Here is a 16,028-nt window from a genome sequence, read left to right on the forward strand (position 1 = left end):
GTTGATCTACCACCTGATCGCAAGGCTATTGGAAACAAATGGGTTTTCAAGCTTAAGCGAATGGCGGATGGATCCATTGAAAAGTATAAGGCTCGCCTTGTGGCGAAAGGCTATACTCAACAAGAGGGTATAGACTATGAGGAAACTTTTTCACCAGTTGTAAGGTTTGCCTCTATACGCTTTATCCTAGCCATTGTTGCACATTTGGACCTAGAATTACATCAAATGGATGTAAAGACAGCATTTCTCAATGGAGAACTAGATGAAGAAATCTATATGAAACAACTGATAGGTTTCATTGCTGAAGGTCAAGAGCGTAAAGTTTGCAAACTTCATCGCTCAATTTATGGCCTTAAGCAATCATCTAGATAGTGGTATTTTTGTTTTCATCGAGCCATAACTTTTTTTGGGTTCACGATGATCGAAGAGGATCACTGTGTGTATATCAAACGGTCCGAGGATAAATTTATGATTTTATCTCTTTATGTGGACAATATTCTGTTGGCTGGGAATGACAAGGGTTTGGTTATAACTATAAAAGAATGGTTGTCCTCTAATTTTGAAATGAAGGACATGAGAGAAGCTGCATATATATTGGGAGTTAATATTGAAAGAGATCGATCAAAGAAACTCCTTGCTATGTCACAAGAGTCTTATATAATGAAGATTCTTGAACGCTTTAATATGCAGCACTGTAATCCCATTGATACCCCTGTCATGCAAGGCGAAGGCCTAAGTACTAAATGCGTCATAAGACTCCAGAAGAAAAGAAAGAAATGGTAACTGTTCCTTACGCTAGTGCTGTCGGAAGTTTGATGTATGCTATGATGTGTACTCGACCCGACATATGTCATGCTGTGGGGTTAGTAAGCCGATATCAATCAAATCCTAGTCCAGCACATTGGAAAGCAGTTAAGAGGATTCTGAGATACTTGAAAGGCACTATGGACTATTGACTTTGCTATCAAGGGAGTGATCTACGCTTATTAGGATACTTTGATGCTGATTGGGGAGGAGACCTAGATGAGCATAAATCGACGTCTGGATATGTGTTCTTGCTTAATGATGGTGCAATTTCTTGGAATAGCAAGAAACAGACATGCATAGCTTTATCTACGATGGAGGCAGAATTTATTGCATGTTCTGCTGCAGTGCAAGAAGCAGTATGGCTAGAACGTTTCTTGGAAAATTTAGCCATTGTCACTAATGTCCCAAGACTAGTGACAATATATTGCGATAGTCAAGCAGCCATTGCCTATGTGAAAGATCCCAAGTACCATGGTAGGACAAAGCACATTGACATAAAAAATAACTTCATCAGAGATATAATAGCGCAGAAGGAAGTAGTCCTGCAATATATTTCAACCAACAGGATGGTTGCTGATCCATTTACGAAGGCTGTTCCTAGAGACGTGTTCTTGACCCACAGGATGCCTCTAGGATTACGTAGAATGTGATTGTAATATGTAATATTGTTGAGGATCACTGGATTACGTAGTCCTGCAATGTATTGTACTTGTTTGTTAATGAATTGATGTTTTATCAATTAGTACAATGTTATGAGACTAGCACAAACACACATATATTGTTGAAAGGTATGTCACCAGGCAATGATTGGCTCACTCGCACGAGCAATCACCTCCAACGCTATAGTAAGCGGGTTGAGATGAGACGATATGTACTATAAATGCTGGAAGAGCAGTTTAGTACATAAAACAATTTAATGTCGCCTTGATTGGAATCAAGATGAGGTTTGTTATTCGTATGTGATAAGACCGAACATGATAGTCCCACAATCATGTATGCCTGAAGGTAGCCGGATGCGAGTACTAAATTAGGCGTTGTGGAAAGCGAGCTGATATAGCACTCGGGCTAAACATGAGTACGTGAGAAGCATGTGACTATGTTTAGGCTAAGATTCGTATAGTGGATATGATTAATAAATGACATACGCTCTTATAGAAAGAGAAATCCACTATAGCATGTAATTGATACTACATGTGCTTTATTTGACCAATAAGGGAGATGAGTACAATTATCCCTATTTATTCATCGTGTGAGTCCTTAAGGTAATTTATAATTTACCTTACTTTGTGCCCTATGTTACTTCTGACTATGTTCTCAAAATAGAAGATCAATGTTGCTACTTTAGCATGTTACCGGCGGTTATAAATAGATATGGCTTTATGGGACGTGTCTAGGAAAGCAGTTGTTCCGAAATGGAGAGAGACATGAGTGCGAAGGAAGACTATTGTTGTTTTACATCTATCACATGTGTTTACTGGTCGACCAATTATTTCGCATTCAATTGCTTTCGAAAATAATTGTAAATACATGGTGTTCTTGAGAAAAGTCAAGTATAGCCTTTAAGGGATAGGTATACTTGGACTGATGTAACAAAATATGTCTAGGGTACTGTGAGACATCAATTGTTTATTTATTTTTGGGGTTGTAGCCATTATGTTGTCCCTAACAGGTGCATAATTAGAGCTCCCAAGTGCAGGTGTACTCACTGGTCGCACGGCTTTCTTGCCAATATGAATTGTTTCTAAAGTAGATGAATGTTGAATGCCTCATGTTCTTAATAGAGCATCATTAAGCCTATCATGTGTGAGTGGGAGATGTTATATTTTGTCGATCCGCCCATGATGTATGTGTCCAAGAGACACCATTTGCTCTAATAAGAAGTGTGTCTGAGAGACACCTTTTGAAGTGGTGCGAGAAGAGTTTCTTAAGGGAAGTTAAGATAACTTCCTCAGATGATGAACAAGAGTGAAATTCAGAACTCTCTCTCTCTCGACGTATTTAGGATTCAGTATCAACTTTGAGAAGACAATCGGCATTAACGCTGTGGAACGAGAATACTTTCTTTGTGATTGTATTCGAACCAACGTGTAGTAAATTCGTTCATCGTTTGCTGGTGATTCAACGTACGGTCCTGGAAAATTTATTTGGAGTGCATCGAACAGCTTAGTCGATTCTCCTGAAACTCGCTTCCAACAGTGACATTATCCCCCACTCAATTCTGCAACACCCTCGCTGTGATCTGTTCTGTCACTTCTCTATGCTTTCCAACCATCAACGCCACTGACTTACATGAATGGCAACGCTTGCCCAACAGAATAGGCCACTCCACTCCACTAGTAGCTTCCCTTGATCAAAGCTATTCGCGAATCTTTGATCACTTGTGCTCCTTGACAAGTGGGGCATCCTTAGCCAACTGCACTCCCTCGGCAGCAACTTCTTTCACCCACAATGCTTCTACTGATCTTAGCAAGCCAATGGAGGGTTTTCCCCTTGTTGGAAACGTGATAACAAACCTCCTCTTAAAATTCTCTAATTGATCCAGGAATATTATCCCTATTCAGTGAGCAATTCGGTTCTGCCTTGTGCCCCCATTGCCATCCTAGAAGTTAGACGAGAGCCGCACGTTGTCCAAGCTTTCTTAGCCCCGACGATTCCCTCAATGCCCTAGGAAGGCAATCTCTCCTCAAAGATGGATGGGCTCCGCCATAGGACTGAGTAGACCACGGAATTTCCTTGAATCACCCATCGCCTGGAGAGATCCTGCTTTGATATCATCTGTCACGGGTCAACAGTTCCTTGGCCGCAGAATAGCCCGTGTGGCGCTTGGCGAGTCGAGAAGACTCCAGGCCAGCCTTCATTTTATAGTTGTTCCTAAGAACAGTACGACGAATCGTATCCTTGTATTGGATCGTACCACGCCCAGCTTAATTGAGGCATTCAGCCTCTTGAGTGAGACACATAGAACACTTTAGGCACAACAACTGATTTCGGCCTGTCATGGCCTCATCAGTAGAGCAGCATCAGCTCCCGACCACTTTGTGCATGGGAGGCCAATCCCACCTTCAAAGCTCCTAAGGGTATATTTATTCTAATCTAGAACTCTTAGTACAATCCATCCCGACGCCACTCCCACGAACTAGTTGTATCATCCCATCTGCGTCACTCACTTATTCATCCCTATGGCACCAAGCTCTACTCATAATAGTACGAGAGAATCATGACCCGTGACATTCTCCCCCACTCAATTCTGTAGCGCCCTTGTTGGCTTTGGATTTCTCTTGAATGTGTCCTTTTACCTTTCTGGTGTTATCTAGCTTTCTCGTATGCTTGTAGGTTTAGATTGCAGCTTCGGCTTTTAAGTTTCTATACCTTCTCACCATGTTGCTCTTAAATACGGGCAGGGTAAACACCTTTTGATCTCGAGCAAATATCTTTCGGTTCAGTTTAATCTCCTGCATGCAGTTTTAGTTTTAGCAAGATTTGGTGCCCTGCAGTTTACATCTCTTGCAATTCATTTTCAAACCTGGATTTACAGTTCCGACACTTCAGGTTTTCTAACATTCTCCTTCTTGCTTCCAAGAGCTACCAGAGCAAACCTTATCGGAAACACAAGAAGATTTTCATGAGGTTAGTACTGTTTCAAGACTCGAGCACTTTGTCTGGAGCTCGGAAACCAGAGCGGGAGTTCGAACTCGAGTTCTTAGACAGATTTCTCGCGTCAGTTCAGGGAATTTCTTCCCCCCAACAACATATATACGCACACCCGATAGAACGAAAATACAAGTGATCTGGGCAAAGAGAAATCGCCTTCAAAGTCATAATTCCTTCAACTTCTTGTTAAGTTGTAGTCTCTGCTCGAGACAGTCTACAGACAAAAAGAAACCCACATGAATGAAGGGCCAAAAACAATGAAGAAGGAAAAACACAAACAGAACCCAACGGAGAATCAAAACTGCATCCCCTGCTCTCCTCTTACGTGGGAAAAGGAAAGGATGTAAGATCTTCTCTCTCTCTCTCTCTCTCTCTCTCTCTCTCTCTCTCTCTCTCTCTCTCAAGAACCTTTCAGAACCTTTTAGGACGGAGCGACAAAAAGGGCAAGTCCTGTGGTCGTTCTCGAGCCACCTCTCCAAACACTCCCCGTGGAAGAAAAGCTTGCAGTTGAGCTCGCTCACCTCCTCCTCTGCCTCGAACCGGCACAGGCACACGCAGCAGGAGCAGCTGCACTCGCTCGCCGATGTTTCACGGCACACTATCTCGAACCGCTTCACGTGAACCCCCCTGCTCGCCGCTCCTCCGCCGAGGCGCGAGATCACGGGATCGCGGGATCGCGGGCTTCGACTTTGGCCGCGATGCTGCCGGCGATGGCTCGCAGGACGGATCTCCAGGTGCTCTTCACGTGCGACACCGAGAGGGCCTTGTTCATCAGGAGCAGCGGCAAGAGCCCTTCTGCTGCTACCGGGAAGCTCGACAGCCCCATTGTTGTTCAAGTATTTCGCTTCTTTTCTCTATTGGGTTCATCAACGGTAAAAACGCAGCGGAATATCTATGTAAACCGAAACTCTAGAACCCTAGATAGGATCCATGTGTATATTGAAATCGAGAGAGAAGTTCGATACGTACCTTTTGCAGATCGAACGTAAATTAACAATTGATTGTGTCTGGATTAGTGCCCCAAGTGTTGCGCCTCTATCGGTATCCACACACGCGAACAGAAGTCTCCAACGATTCAAGTGCTAGTTAAAGATCTTGAAGTTCGTTTTCTTCAACGCTTTTTGATTTTCGATACTCTATCAAAAAACCCTAGATAGAGAACGATTTTCTATCTATTTATACAACCTCATTATCCAGCGGAGTTATAAAAGAAGTGGGCTAGGCGATTTGGGCCCGCCAAACCGTCCACCTTCCATCGTACGTTTAATCGTTATTTCATAACGTGTACGACCGCGTAGATAAGTTGAATAGGAGAATAAATTAAAATCTACTTCTTATTTTAAGTAGACCCCGGTGCACAGAAAATATTAACTCAGTTCATTTTTGTGTGCGACCCTGTAGATTCACTAAACATTAGCAGTGTGCTCAAAACCCTTTTTGACCCACAAGTCATAAGCGGTCTCTAGCAAGACATTATGACTACCTAAGTATAGTGAATGTCGATTTTCCGACACAATCTAATCCACAACTAATATTAGAGTATCAACCTTGATTGATTCCTAGGGCAGACCACTAACATTCTCGACCTTCAATGGAGGTGAAACCTGCTTGACGCTTCAATATAATTGGCTTGAGGTTTTCGACCGCGACGGATGGCTCGATGCGGGACACGTGGCGACACGTGTAAGGCCAGGAAACGATAGTGGGATGTTACTCGGGAAGAAGGCCAAGGGCATTGCCTCCACAAAAAAAAAAACTATGCGCGCGCGTTTTGGCCATGACAGTAACGGCGAAGGGTGCACGACACGTGGCGTGGCCCTTTTTGTCAGCAGGGGAAGGGCCAATGAGGCAGCGCCATTTGGCAGTCGAGGCATTTTTGTTTTTGGGTTAATACCACGAAAATCTCCAAACTGGTACACCTGTGATAATTTTATCTCGAACTAATTTTTTGACCATAAAAAACCTTACACTGGTACACCTGTGACAAATTTACCCCGAAATATTTTTTTGACCACCAAAGGCCCCAAATTGGTACACCAGTGGCAATTTTACCAAAAACTAATTTTTTGACCACCAAAAACCCCAAACTGGTACACTTGTGACAAATTTACTTTCCGTTAAATTGGATTAATATCACGAAAATTCACAAATTGATAAACTTGTGACAAACAGAGGGGTAAAACCCTAAACTGGTACACCCGTCAACTACCACGTCTCATTAAACTTAGCAATTTGACAGTAAAATTTAACGGAAACTAACAGATAGTAAATTTGTCACGGGTGTAGTAGTTTGGGGTTTTTGGTGGTAAAGAAAATTAGTTCGGGCTAAAATTACCACTGGTGTACCGTTTTAAGGTTTTTTCTGGTCAAAAAATTAGTTCGGAGTAAAATTGTTACAGGAATACCGGTTTGGGATTTTTTGTGATCAAAAAAATAGTTTGGGGTAAATTTGTCACAAGTATACCAGTTTGAGGTTTTTCGTGGTATTAACTCTTTGTTTTTTGATTGGAAGTTTCTTGATTTTCCGGTTTGGGGATACCTGTGGCGGCACAACCACCACATTGTCTAAATCAACATAAGATGTGACTTATCTATCTGGTTTTATGAGGTGTCGGGTTAAATCGAGTGCTCGAAAAATGTTGCACAACAAACAATTTGTAGCGATCCAGTTCCGGGTTAAGGAGAACTTTTTAGGAAACCATCGATTAATGTATCTTGGACAATTATGATTTGAATGAGCGGAATCGGAATGGTTATTAAGTGAATGTATATCACCTTTGCAATGGAACAGGAGTCGATGAGTGGTCTTTGAAACCTCTGATTACAACATCTTTATTACAGCTCCAAAGAAAAATTGACATGCTGAATAGCCTTGATTTAAGAGCTCTCTCTATAAAATGGGGAAATGAATTTGTAACTTTAACAATGTGAGTATGTGTGTATGCTCGTAACGCTATGGTACAAGTGCAATATATAATTTACCAAGTATCCTAAGAAAATTCTGAGTTTCTGGGGAGTGTAACTTTGATATCTGAAGAACAATCTGTTGCTGCATCTGTGCTGCTATGGCTTTACTTTGGAAGGATCAACCCCCATTTGCCCGTTGTTGAGCGAGTTCGGCATCTCTCAATCGGCTGTTGAAGATCCCCCACTCCTTCCCGCATCTGTCCCTCACCTGCAATGCAAGCCATTGAAGCACGAGGAAGGTGAATTTGAGTGGTCCGAAGGGAAAAAGACCATTGTCAGAAGATTTAGCCGACGCTCGATGATTTCACGTCTGAATCACTAGTGTCGTGTAACAAAAGCATCGATCCACGACCTCAGAGGGTGCATCTTGACAGCTTAAAACACAAGTAGTCTCGAATTGCAAGTTCAGGAGGATTTAGAACTAACGTACCCCTTGCCATGGAGCCGCTCCATTCCGTGATTCGCCCTGAGAAACAATCCCCACAAAGCAAATGGTATCAGCTCAGCGAGAACAAAGCACATGGAAATGCTGGCATTCTTAAGAAGACCACTTGTGAAGGGGCAATGTAGCGACTGCCGTCATTTTTTCACTTACCTGGTTGCCCAACGAAGGAAATGATTGATGCACGATCCACTGAGCATCGACGACTCCTATTTTTTCATGGGCAGGCTGTTCAAATAGAGATTGTTGTGTATATGTTACGTATGTATAACAGATGATGTTGAAATTGCAAATAGTGTAGGCACAGCCTCACCTCTACACATTTCCTCAGGGCAAGGTCAAAACCCCATCCATGGACCAAGTCATTCTGTAGATTCCCAGATAAAGAAAACAAACATTTCAGTAAAGAAGGTGCTTCTCTCGCTGCTCTTTTTTTTTTTTTTTTTGGTGCGGTGTGGTGGGTTGTCGTACCTGAAGCAAATACCATACGCAGCGCCATGCCTCTCTCGAGAAAACTGGAGCCATGATCTCAACAAACCTGCGTAAGCAGAACATGAAAGTCCAAATTTTTCATCAGGGCGCAAGAACGATGTAGAGCAGATGTAAACTGAAGCAAGCAAAAATGAAGTTGATGGTCTAAGTCATACATACGCTGCACACGGGGGCAGATGTGGGTCACGACATCTGCCTGGTTGTTCTTCTACTTCCCTGAAGTGAAATGCAAACATTAGTCAACTGCCTTGGAATTACAGATGATTATTGTTTGGAGGCCTCATCAGACTTACTTGTGAACTTCACTACCATTTATTCTTTTAGTCATCAACCAGTTTAACTTCCTGTCAGGTTCCAGACCAGGCTGTGATATCTCCAAGCCATGCTTCCTCACCAATTTTAAATACCTGGATTTACCATGTTTAGCAAGGTGAGACCAAGTAATTTAGCATTGTCATGTACAAAGAAGCTGTATGCTGTACTCACTCCTCTGCATCAAAATGCTCAACTCCTAGGTCTTCGTCCCATATAAATATGTACTCGTAAGGAGCCACGATGTCGGGATGTAAAAACCTCTTGGCATACCACCTAGGCCAAAATATTCGGGCAGTTCAAGAAATAGGATATGTAGAAGATCATAGTCAATCTCAACAATGAAGTGGATGGCGCTTCCTACCATTTTGTCTGCTTTGGAACACTGACATGTATGGCTCGCTTGGACCACTCAAACTCATTCCATTCTGTTGTTTGCCCATCGTAATGAAACAGAAGAATCGTGAAGTTCTCTGAAAACTGATGGGTGAAGTAAAGATATCAAGCTTATGAATTCACAACTGAATGCATACGAAAAATGCACCTCCACATATATAAGAGAGTTTTCACCTTTTTGACTACTGTATCAACATTCTTTCTGTGGGCATAACCAACAGTGAAGGTTACCAGATACCTCTGTTTGAAAGTCAAGTCCTGCACAGAGCAATTTCACCAAAAGATCAACATAGTGTTAGTCATCTTTGATACATCAGCCAGACATATCTCAGTGGCTTGGAAGTACTATGGAGAATGTTGCGAAGTTCTAATCAGTAACTTTGCAAGATGTTCCCACCATTATAACATCCAAGCTGTCCGTTTGATGAAAATGTTAAAGCAATTCGTTAGTACTTCTCCAGCTGCATATTCTACTTAAGCGCAAGAAACATTTGTATCTCTCCTCTAAAAAACGGTTTTTCTTATACAAAAAATTATCGAAGAATATCCAGTTACTTATTCTGCAAATTTGGGGTGCTAGCTACCTTGCATGCTAGAATCCATACCTCATTGGGGTCTCCCCACAATCTGCGCAAATAAAAATCTGATTCAGCAGCTAGTATTCCTGGTGGCAATCTTTCTGCACCTCTTGGATTTGATCGGACCAAAATCTGCAAGAGATCAGGAGCAAAACTTAAATTTAATAAAAAAAAAGTTCAAACCAGGTTATATCAGTAGGATGACAAGTACTGGATCTATGGTCCAGCTCATAAGATATGCATTGTGCGAATGAATATGCTCCCACAAAGAGTAAGCAGCAGTTATAATCAACCAAATAACTCGCATGCATTAGGAAGTTCAGAACAAGTCCACCTCACTTAGACAAAGCGATTATATCATCTAAAACAAATAGATCAATAAAATGATACTCTACTCAGTCTTGTCAATTCGTGGGAACTGCAAAGACTACTGCTAGAAGAAGGAAATTGACAAATCAGAACCACTACCACTAGCATATTGCAAAAGATGCTGATATTTCTTTGAGCCATGCAATACCCATAAAAAAAGGAACCTGTCAGCAAGATGTAAATTATGACAGGGAAATCAAAACAAGGATAAATTACTCGAGTCGATTTGGTACTTGGCAATGGCATGGCATGAGTTTGGACTCTGTAGAATCCATCTAAGTCAACAATCATAAGATGAAGTGTTCAACCTCTTCCCACAAAGAATAAAACTGCTTTTAAGATTGAACCGAAGTTGCTTGAATGGGTTTTTTCCCTCCTAAACATTCGTCAATCTACATTACTAGAGCTCAATAATCAGATAAAAAATTCTAAGACCTAAACGTAATGAGGACAGAGCAGTATCACTAAAGCTAGAGATGGGAACTTCACCTTAGAAGCATCGTTCACTTTTGGGGCTTCAGTTGAGCTGCTGTTGCAGCCATTCTCGGAAGAAATTTGAATTAGGGGCCTCATTTGTTGGTTATCATATTTGGAGAGATCAGGGATGGGAAGAAGGCAGGATGAAAGGTTAAACTGCCAATTTGGATGTGGAAATTTTTTCAAAAAACAGAGTTAATTGAAACTACTAAAAGCAGTGATCAATCACATACCTTAGTTAATGACAGCATTGGAAATGATAGTCCTAAGAAGAAACCAAAAAAGATTCCAACCAAAGTTGTTATTATACCCCTCGTTGTTCCACCGTAAATTGTACCACCTGCACTGCAACCAAAGAAGGCGAAAGCAAAACCTCGACTTAAGCCACTCTTAAAACAACAAAAGTGAGAATAGAGAAAGCATTCAAAGTTTGTAACCTGTGTGAAAAGTTTCCCATTTTATTTGCGCTCTTCCCAGAAAGTACTCAAGAAATAAGCTACAGAGTTTTGGAGAACTCTTCTGCTCTTGTTAGCAGATTTGGAGTTCCGTAGTTCTCAAATCTCCAATAGAACATAAAGTTGCTTGTGGAATGTGTACAGGGGACCTGATATGACACAATAATTAACACTAGACAGTTAGATTAAAGAGTTCACATACTTTAACAAAGTGCAGAAGAATATAAGTTGAACAGAACTTATGGTTCGAAACATGAAAAAACACACGCACTCATGTGGCATGTCAACGGAAAATTTGCACAGCGACAGAGATTTTGTAGCAGTGAGACATCATATGATCCTATTACAACCCAAACCTCCTCAGGCTATACAATACAAATTCAGCAAAAGAATAAGAACATGCACAAAAGTGAAGCAAAGGAAGATTCATACAAGCAGATGACAGGTCACCGAAAGACCCCTCGCCCGATTCACACCAAAATCTCTTCTCCAATGCGCTTTAAGGGTGTGCTCCCACTTCATTCAAACAACAAATTGTCTCCCTCTCCCTCTTATCCTTCAACCCCACCTTATGCCAAAGATTGACCCCACAATGCAAAAGGGAAAATGTAAAGCTCAAGAATTCAGATTTCCCATTTCACACCAGAAGCAAAATGACTGTTTAGAGATCTGCACGAGTGATTGAAGGAGCAAGCAATCATGTGCTCCTTCCTCATAACCTGCTCGAAAGTTTGCTTTTATGAACAAGCGAACATGTGATCGTGATCCTTTTTTGACCTTTGACAATTGAAACCCTCTAAGGCCCTTCCAGGTTCCGATCCAGTATTAAATTAACTCCAATTGAAAGCAACCGTGTGCCACTTTTAAGACAAAATTTCTCCAGCCAATATTATAATGCTATAGCCCCACGATTGAATCCTGATGTTCCCGCCTATGCAAACAAGTAACTTTGCGTCCAACTGAAGATAATGAACTCAAAAACGTCCACTCGCATCAAGCCTAAGCACGAAGTTAGCTCTGAACAGCAAAAACCCAGCAATGTCAACGTATCTACGACCGCATAAATGAATCCCGATCATCAACGCGATTTCACGACAACAATCACTAAGCAAGCACAAGAATCAATCCGCATGCCTCCAGCAGACGAACTTCAAAAGCACGCGCAAAACTTAGGAGTCAAACCGACAACATCGGAGCCGATTTTAGCTCCGAAATCCAACTTTCCCAGTTCATACAACAACAGAACACATCGTTCGAAAAAGCAAAAAAATCACCACACGCGCGTCGTAGTCGCGTCGCAAAGACGGGGAAGGCCCTCCGGCTCAGGGATCGTGATCTCAACCTCTTCTCGTCGACGGTCCTCGGGAACAAAGCGGGAACATCTGCTGCATCAATGAATCAAAAACAGGGTGTTCGTTCGCAGGCGAAACTGCGGTCCTCAGCTTAGCTGGACGACGAGACTGTCTTCGAACGAAACGGCGGAGGAGGAGGAGGAGGAAGACAATTCGATCGCCGAACGCGAGGGAAAGAATGTCTGATCCGCGTTCGTTTTCTCTTGCGAGCTTTTGAGACGACAGAGAGGTCGATGGGAAGGGAAACGAAATTTAACTGAATGGGGCGATGCATGGCATTGAATGGACGATGCGTGCGTTGAAAAGGTTAGGCATGCATTGAATGGGCGATGCATGGCATTTAGTTTAGAGAACTTATTTAATTAAATCACCTAATATTACATGCTTTGTCTTCGGTTTTCTCCATTCTTTCTCGTTTCGCCGGGACTCCAACCCACCCTTTTGCTTAAGTTTTTCAGAAATGGTGCTATTGTCCGGAAAGACATCAACCTATTATATGGATTCTAATTCGGTCCTTAACTTTTCAATATGGCCGATGTAGTCCTAAACCTCTTGACTTTTATCGAATATAATCCATCCGGTTAATTTAGGTCGGAAATCGCTGATGTGGCGATCCAATTAGTACCAACCGTCCTACGTGGCACGATTAGCGCGAACGTGGACAATTTTTATAAGAATTCTTTTATAAATTTTTTTTCCGTTCCTTTTCTTTCTTTTTCCTTTTTCTTTTTCCTATTATGCTGTTCATCTATTTCCTTCGTCGGTTGCCAAGGCCTTGCAAGGACCACGGTCGCACAGATCTGGCGAGGGCAACGCTCACCTGTGGCTGGCATCCTTCGTCTGCCATCGCCGAGGCTCAGTAACCGGCGGAGGAAGAAGATGCATGGTAGAATAGGAAAAAAAAAAGAAAAAAGAAAAGGAAAAGGACACGAAACAAAAAGAAAAAAATGAGAAAATTTTAAAAATTTGTCCATGTCAGCATCGGTCGTGCCATGTAGAATGACCGGCGTTGATTGTACTACCATGTAAGCAGTTTTCGGCCTAATGTGGCCGAATGGACTATATTAGAAAATAGTAAGGTTTATGACTACATTGGCCAAATTGAAAAGTTTATGAGTGAATTGACTGCCATACAATAGGTTTATGATTTTTCCAACAATTTTTTATTTCAAAAATTAAAAAACGATTTTTCACTTTCCAATCAACATTAAAAATATTATCCAAATTTCAAAAAATTATAAAAAAGAATAATACGTGAATCTACGTGTCAATATGTGTATATTATGAAAGTTTTGGATGTCTCAAGTTATAAAAATATAATGTATCCACTACAAAATATAACTTAGAAAAAAAAAGTAAATTGTAAAAATCCATCCAAACACATCAATGGCATATATACGCCTAAGAAAATAATTTCATTCATGAGGAATTTGAATTAGAACGAACTAGATTCTATATAACTTATTTAATTTAATAAAAAATTAAAAATATTATTAAAAATTGTAAACGTAAAATACAGGTCTTGCCAAATAGAACGGCTGATGTCTGTGTAAGCTATTTTCGATCAAAATTGGCTGGATGAACTCATTTGGCAAAACATAAATATGTTTAAGACTTAATAGGTACAATTAGAAGGTGAAGAACTGAATTGGCAAAAGTGTAATAAGTTTAAAACTTTTTGTATATAGATGACTGTGCAAAATGACAAGACATTAAGGAGACAAACCACGTAACAAAATCAAATGGGTTTGACGTAGATACACTAAAAATCAAATGGCGATGAAAATACATATATAATTCTTGTGCTTAGCTACCAAACTTTGACCGTTGTTATTTAGTTTTTGGTCCTTGTCTTCCCACATTGCTTTGCTTAATTCAAATGGTTTCCTCAATATTGGGCTGGTACCAAACTTTGCTCGTCTCATGAAAATTGCACGTCCGGTGTCAAGATTTGGGCGTTTCCATGTCATGAGACTAGGGGCGTCCGACAATGAAATTAAGAATCGCCTACGAAATCAGTTTTTGCTCGGTGACATACGTGGCGGATTCTTGTTGAATGCCTGAATGGGCCGCTAAATGATTGAGATAACCGCTCAGAGAGTGCAAACAAAAATATAATAGAATTTATTGCAAATGAAGTAATTCTAAATTTCTTTTACTCTTTTTTGCCATTCTGCTATGTAGGCAATAGTAGTATAGTACAACTATTTCTCTTATTTAAATTGTAACTCCTATATGTATACGAAAGTATTTTAATCAATACTCGGCGTTAAAGGATTTCTAGCTCAAAAACTGAAGATCACTCGTTCGTATCTCGCCAAATACGCGCAAATTATTCTCTGTCGGTTCACTTGTATAGACAAAAGATCTAGACTTAACTAGTTCATCATAAATTTCTAAAATATTTCATGGGCCTGTATCCCTGAATTACATTGGAAAAAACTGTCTTTACCTTTACTTTTAATATTATCTATTAATTATATAAGATATCAGCCACGATATCGTAATTTGCTAATTAATTTGTTTAAGTTGCTCCAACTTCTTTACATTAATGAGCTTATATCACGAGTCTTATAATCAAATAACACGTTAACATCAAGCGGCCGCTATGCTTGAGTGTATCGTACATCATTTCCTACGTCCTAAACTTTATCGAAACGATCCGCACGTAACGCGGTTTAGTGCCTGATAACTGTATCAACTAGAATCTCGACTCACCTTTGACCTGGTCTACAAGATTTTTACTTGTGGGCCTTACTCAAGATGGAATTTCCCCGCAACAAGGGGAAGAAAAAGAAGGCTCGTCATCAGATTTTGCGGACATGGTATGAGAAGTCATTTCATGTTCATTGTCCTAAACCTACCAGCACGGCATCTTCTTCCCCAGTGGCGAAATCAGGCTAAATCTGGTCTTTAACTCACCGTGGGCATGTACCAGAATGTAAGAGGGAGGAGAAGCTTTCTGTCTTTCTAATTTTGATTTATTCGTAGGAACTTAGGAGGAAAAGTACCTAAAACTGAGAAGATTAATATGGTGAACATAGAACCGAAACAAAGACGGAAGCCAAAGCGTTGACTTTGCGTTTGCAAAAGCAAATTTGTGTAGGAGTTTGGCAAGTTTTGCATGGACTTGATTGAGAATTGACATTGGGCTTCATTGCATTTTGCACCCCTTAGCTTTGGAGATGTCTCGTTTTGATCCCCGTAAAATTAATCTTATCTCAAATCGTTTTGATCCTCTAAGTTTTGTTTTGTGCAATCCAATACCCTAACTTTCTTGATTTGTGCAAATGAGTGTTTTTGTGTGTTCACTGTGATTAATACTGTCAAACCAAGATTTCTTTTCTCTTGTTTCTCCCATTTGTTTTCTGCTCATTTGGTGCCAAATTAGCATCACTGGTCATTTTTTGTCACATAAGCAAATGCCACGTCGTTAATTAATTTGATAGTATAGTTGGAGTTGTTGACCGAAGGATTCAATTTTACAAATCGAGAAAATTAAAAAATAAATTGATTGCATAAAGTAAAACTCAGAGAACTGAATCAACACGATTCTAAAAAGCTAGAGGACTTGATTGAATAAAGCAATATTCAAGAGGACCAAATCGCAAAAAGCCGAAATTTTGAAAGGATTGAATCTGTACTTAACCCTAACAATTTTACGATGCGTGGACTTGAGCCAAAATTCAGGCCCGACTTATCTCGAGCCTGCCCAATAGTCATCTCTTCT

At 40.7% G+C, this 16,028-nt stretch overlaps 2 protein-coding genes across 2 annotated transcripts; both read right to left on the reverse strand.

The window, feature by feature from the left end:
* Positions 1-4,610: 4,610 nt before the first annotated feature.
* Positions 4,611-5,306, reverse strand: LOC115689969 (probable E3 ubiquitin-protein ligase XERICO). The gene is given in 2 exon segments (XM_030616183.2): positions 4,611-5,125; positions 5,128-5,306. Coding segments are annotated over 2 exon segments (660 nt in total). The 5' UTR covers positions 5,285-5,306; the 3' UTR covers positions 4,611-4,622.
* Positions 5,307-7,208: 1,902 nt separating this feature from the next.
* On the reverse strand, positions 7,209-12,289 carry LOC115689933 (uncharacterized). Its single transcript, XM_056311313.1, has 14 exons — positions 10,929-12,289; positions 10,725-10,836; positions 10,504-10,647; positions 9,673-9,777; positions 9,242-9,325; positions 9,036-9,151; positions 8,846-8,947; positions 8,653-8,766; positions 8,519-8,575; positions 8,339-8,405; positions 8,181-8,234; positions 8,021-8,095; positions 7,856-7,891; positions 7,209-7,633 (listed from the first exon to the last, which is right to left on the reverse strand). The coding sequence occupies exons 1-14, from the start codon at positions 10,946-10,948 to the stop codon at positions 7,544-7,546; spliced, it is 1,176 nt and encodes a 391-aa protein (XP_056167288.1). The 5' UTR covers positions 10,949-12,289; the 3' UTR covers positions 7,209-7,543.
* Between the last annotated feature and the right edge of the window lie 3,739 nt (positions 12,290-16,028).

This window comes from Syzygium oleosum, unplaced genomic scaffold, assembly GCF_021117445.2.
Source record: "Syzygium oleosum isolate NSW1041296 unplaced genomic scaffold, Sole_v2.1 Sole_v2.01, whole genome shotgun sequence".
NCBI classification, from domain to species: domain Eukaryota; kingdom Viridiplantae; phylum Streptophyta; class Magnoliopsida; order Myrtales; family Myrtaceae; genus Syzygium; species Syzygium oleosum.

Coding starts and splice junctions, on each gene's coding strand:
- LOC115689933 (XM_056311313.1), bottom strand. CDS start 10,948: ATGGGAAACTTTTCACACAG. Junction 9,326..9,672: donor TGTGGGGAGACCCCAATGAG/GTATGGATTCTA, acceptor TGCTCTGTGCAG/GACTTGACTTTCAAACAGAG. Junction 7,634..7,855: donor GAGCGGCTCCATGGCAAGGG/GTACGTTAGTTC, acceptor CTTGCATTGCAG/GTGAGGGACAGATGCGGGAA.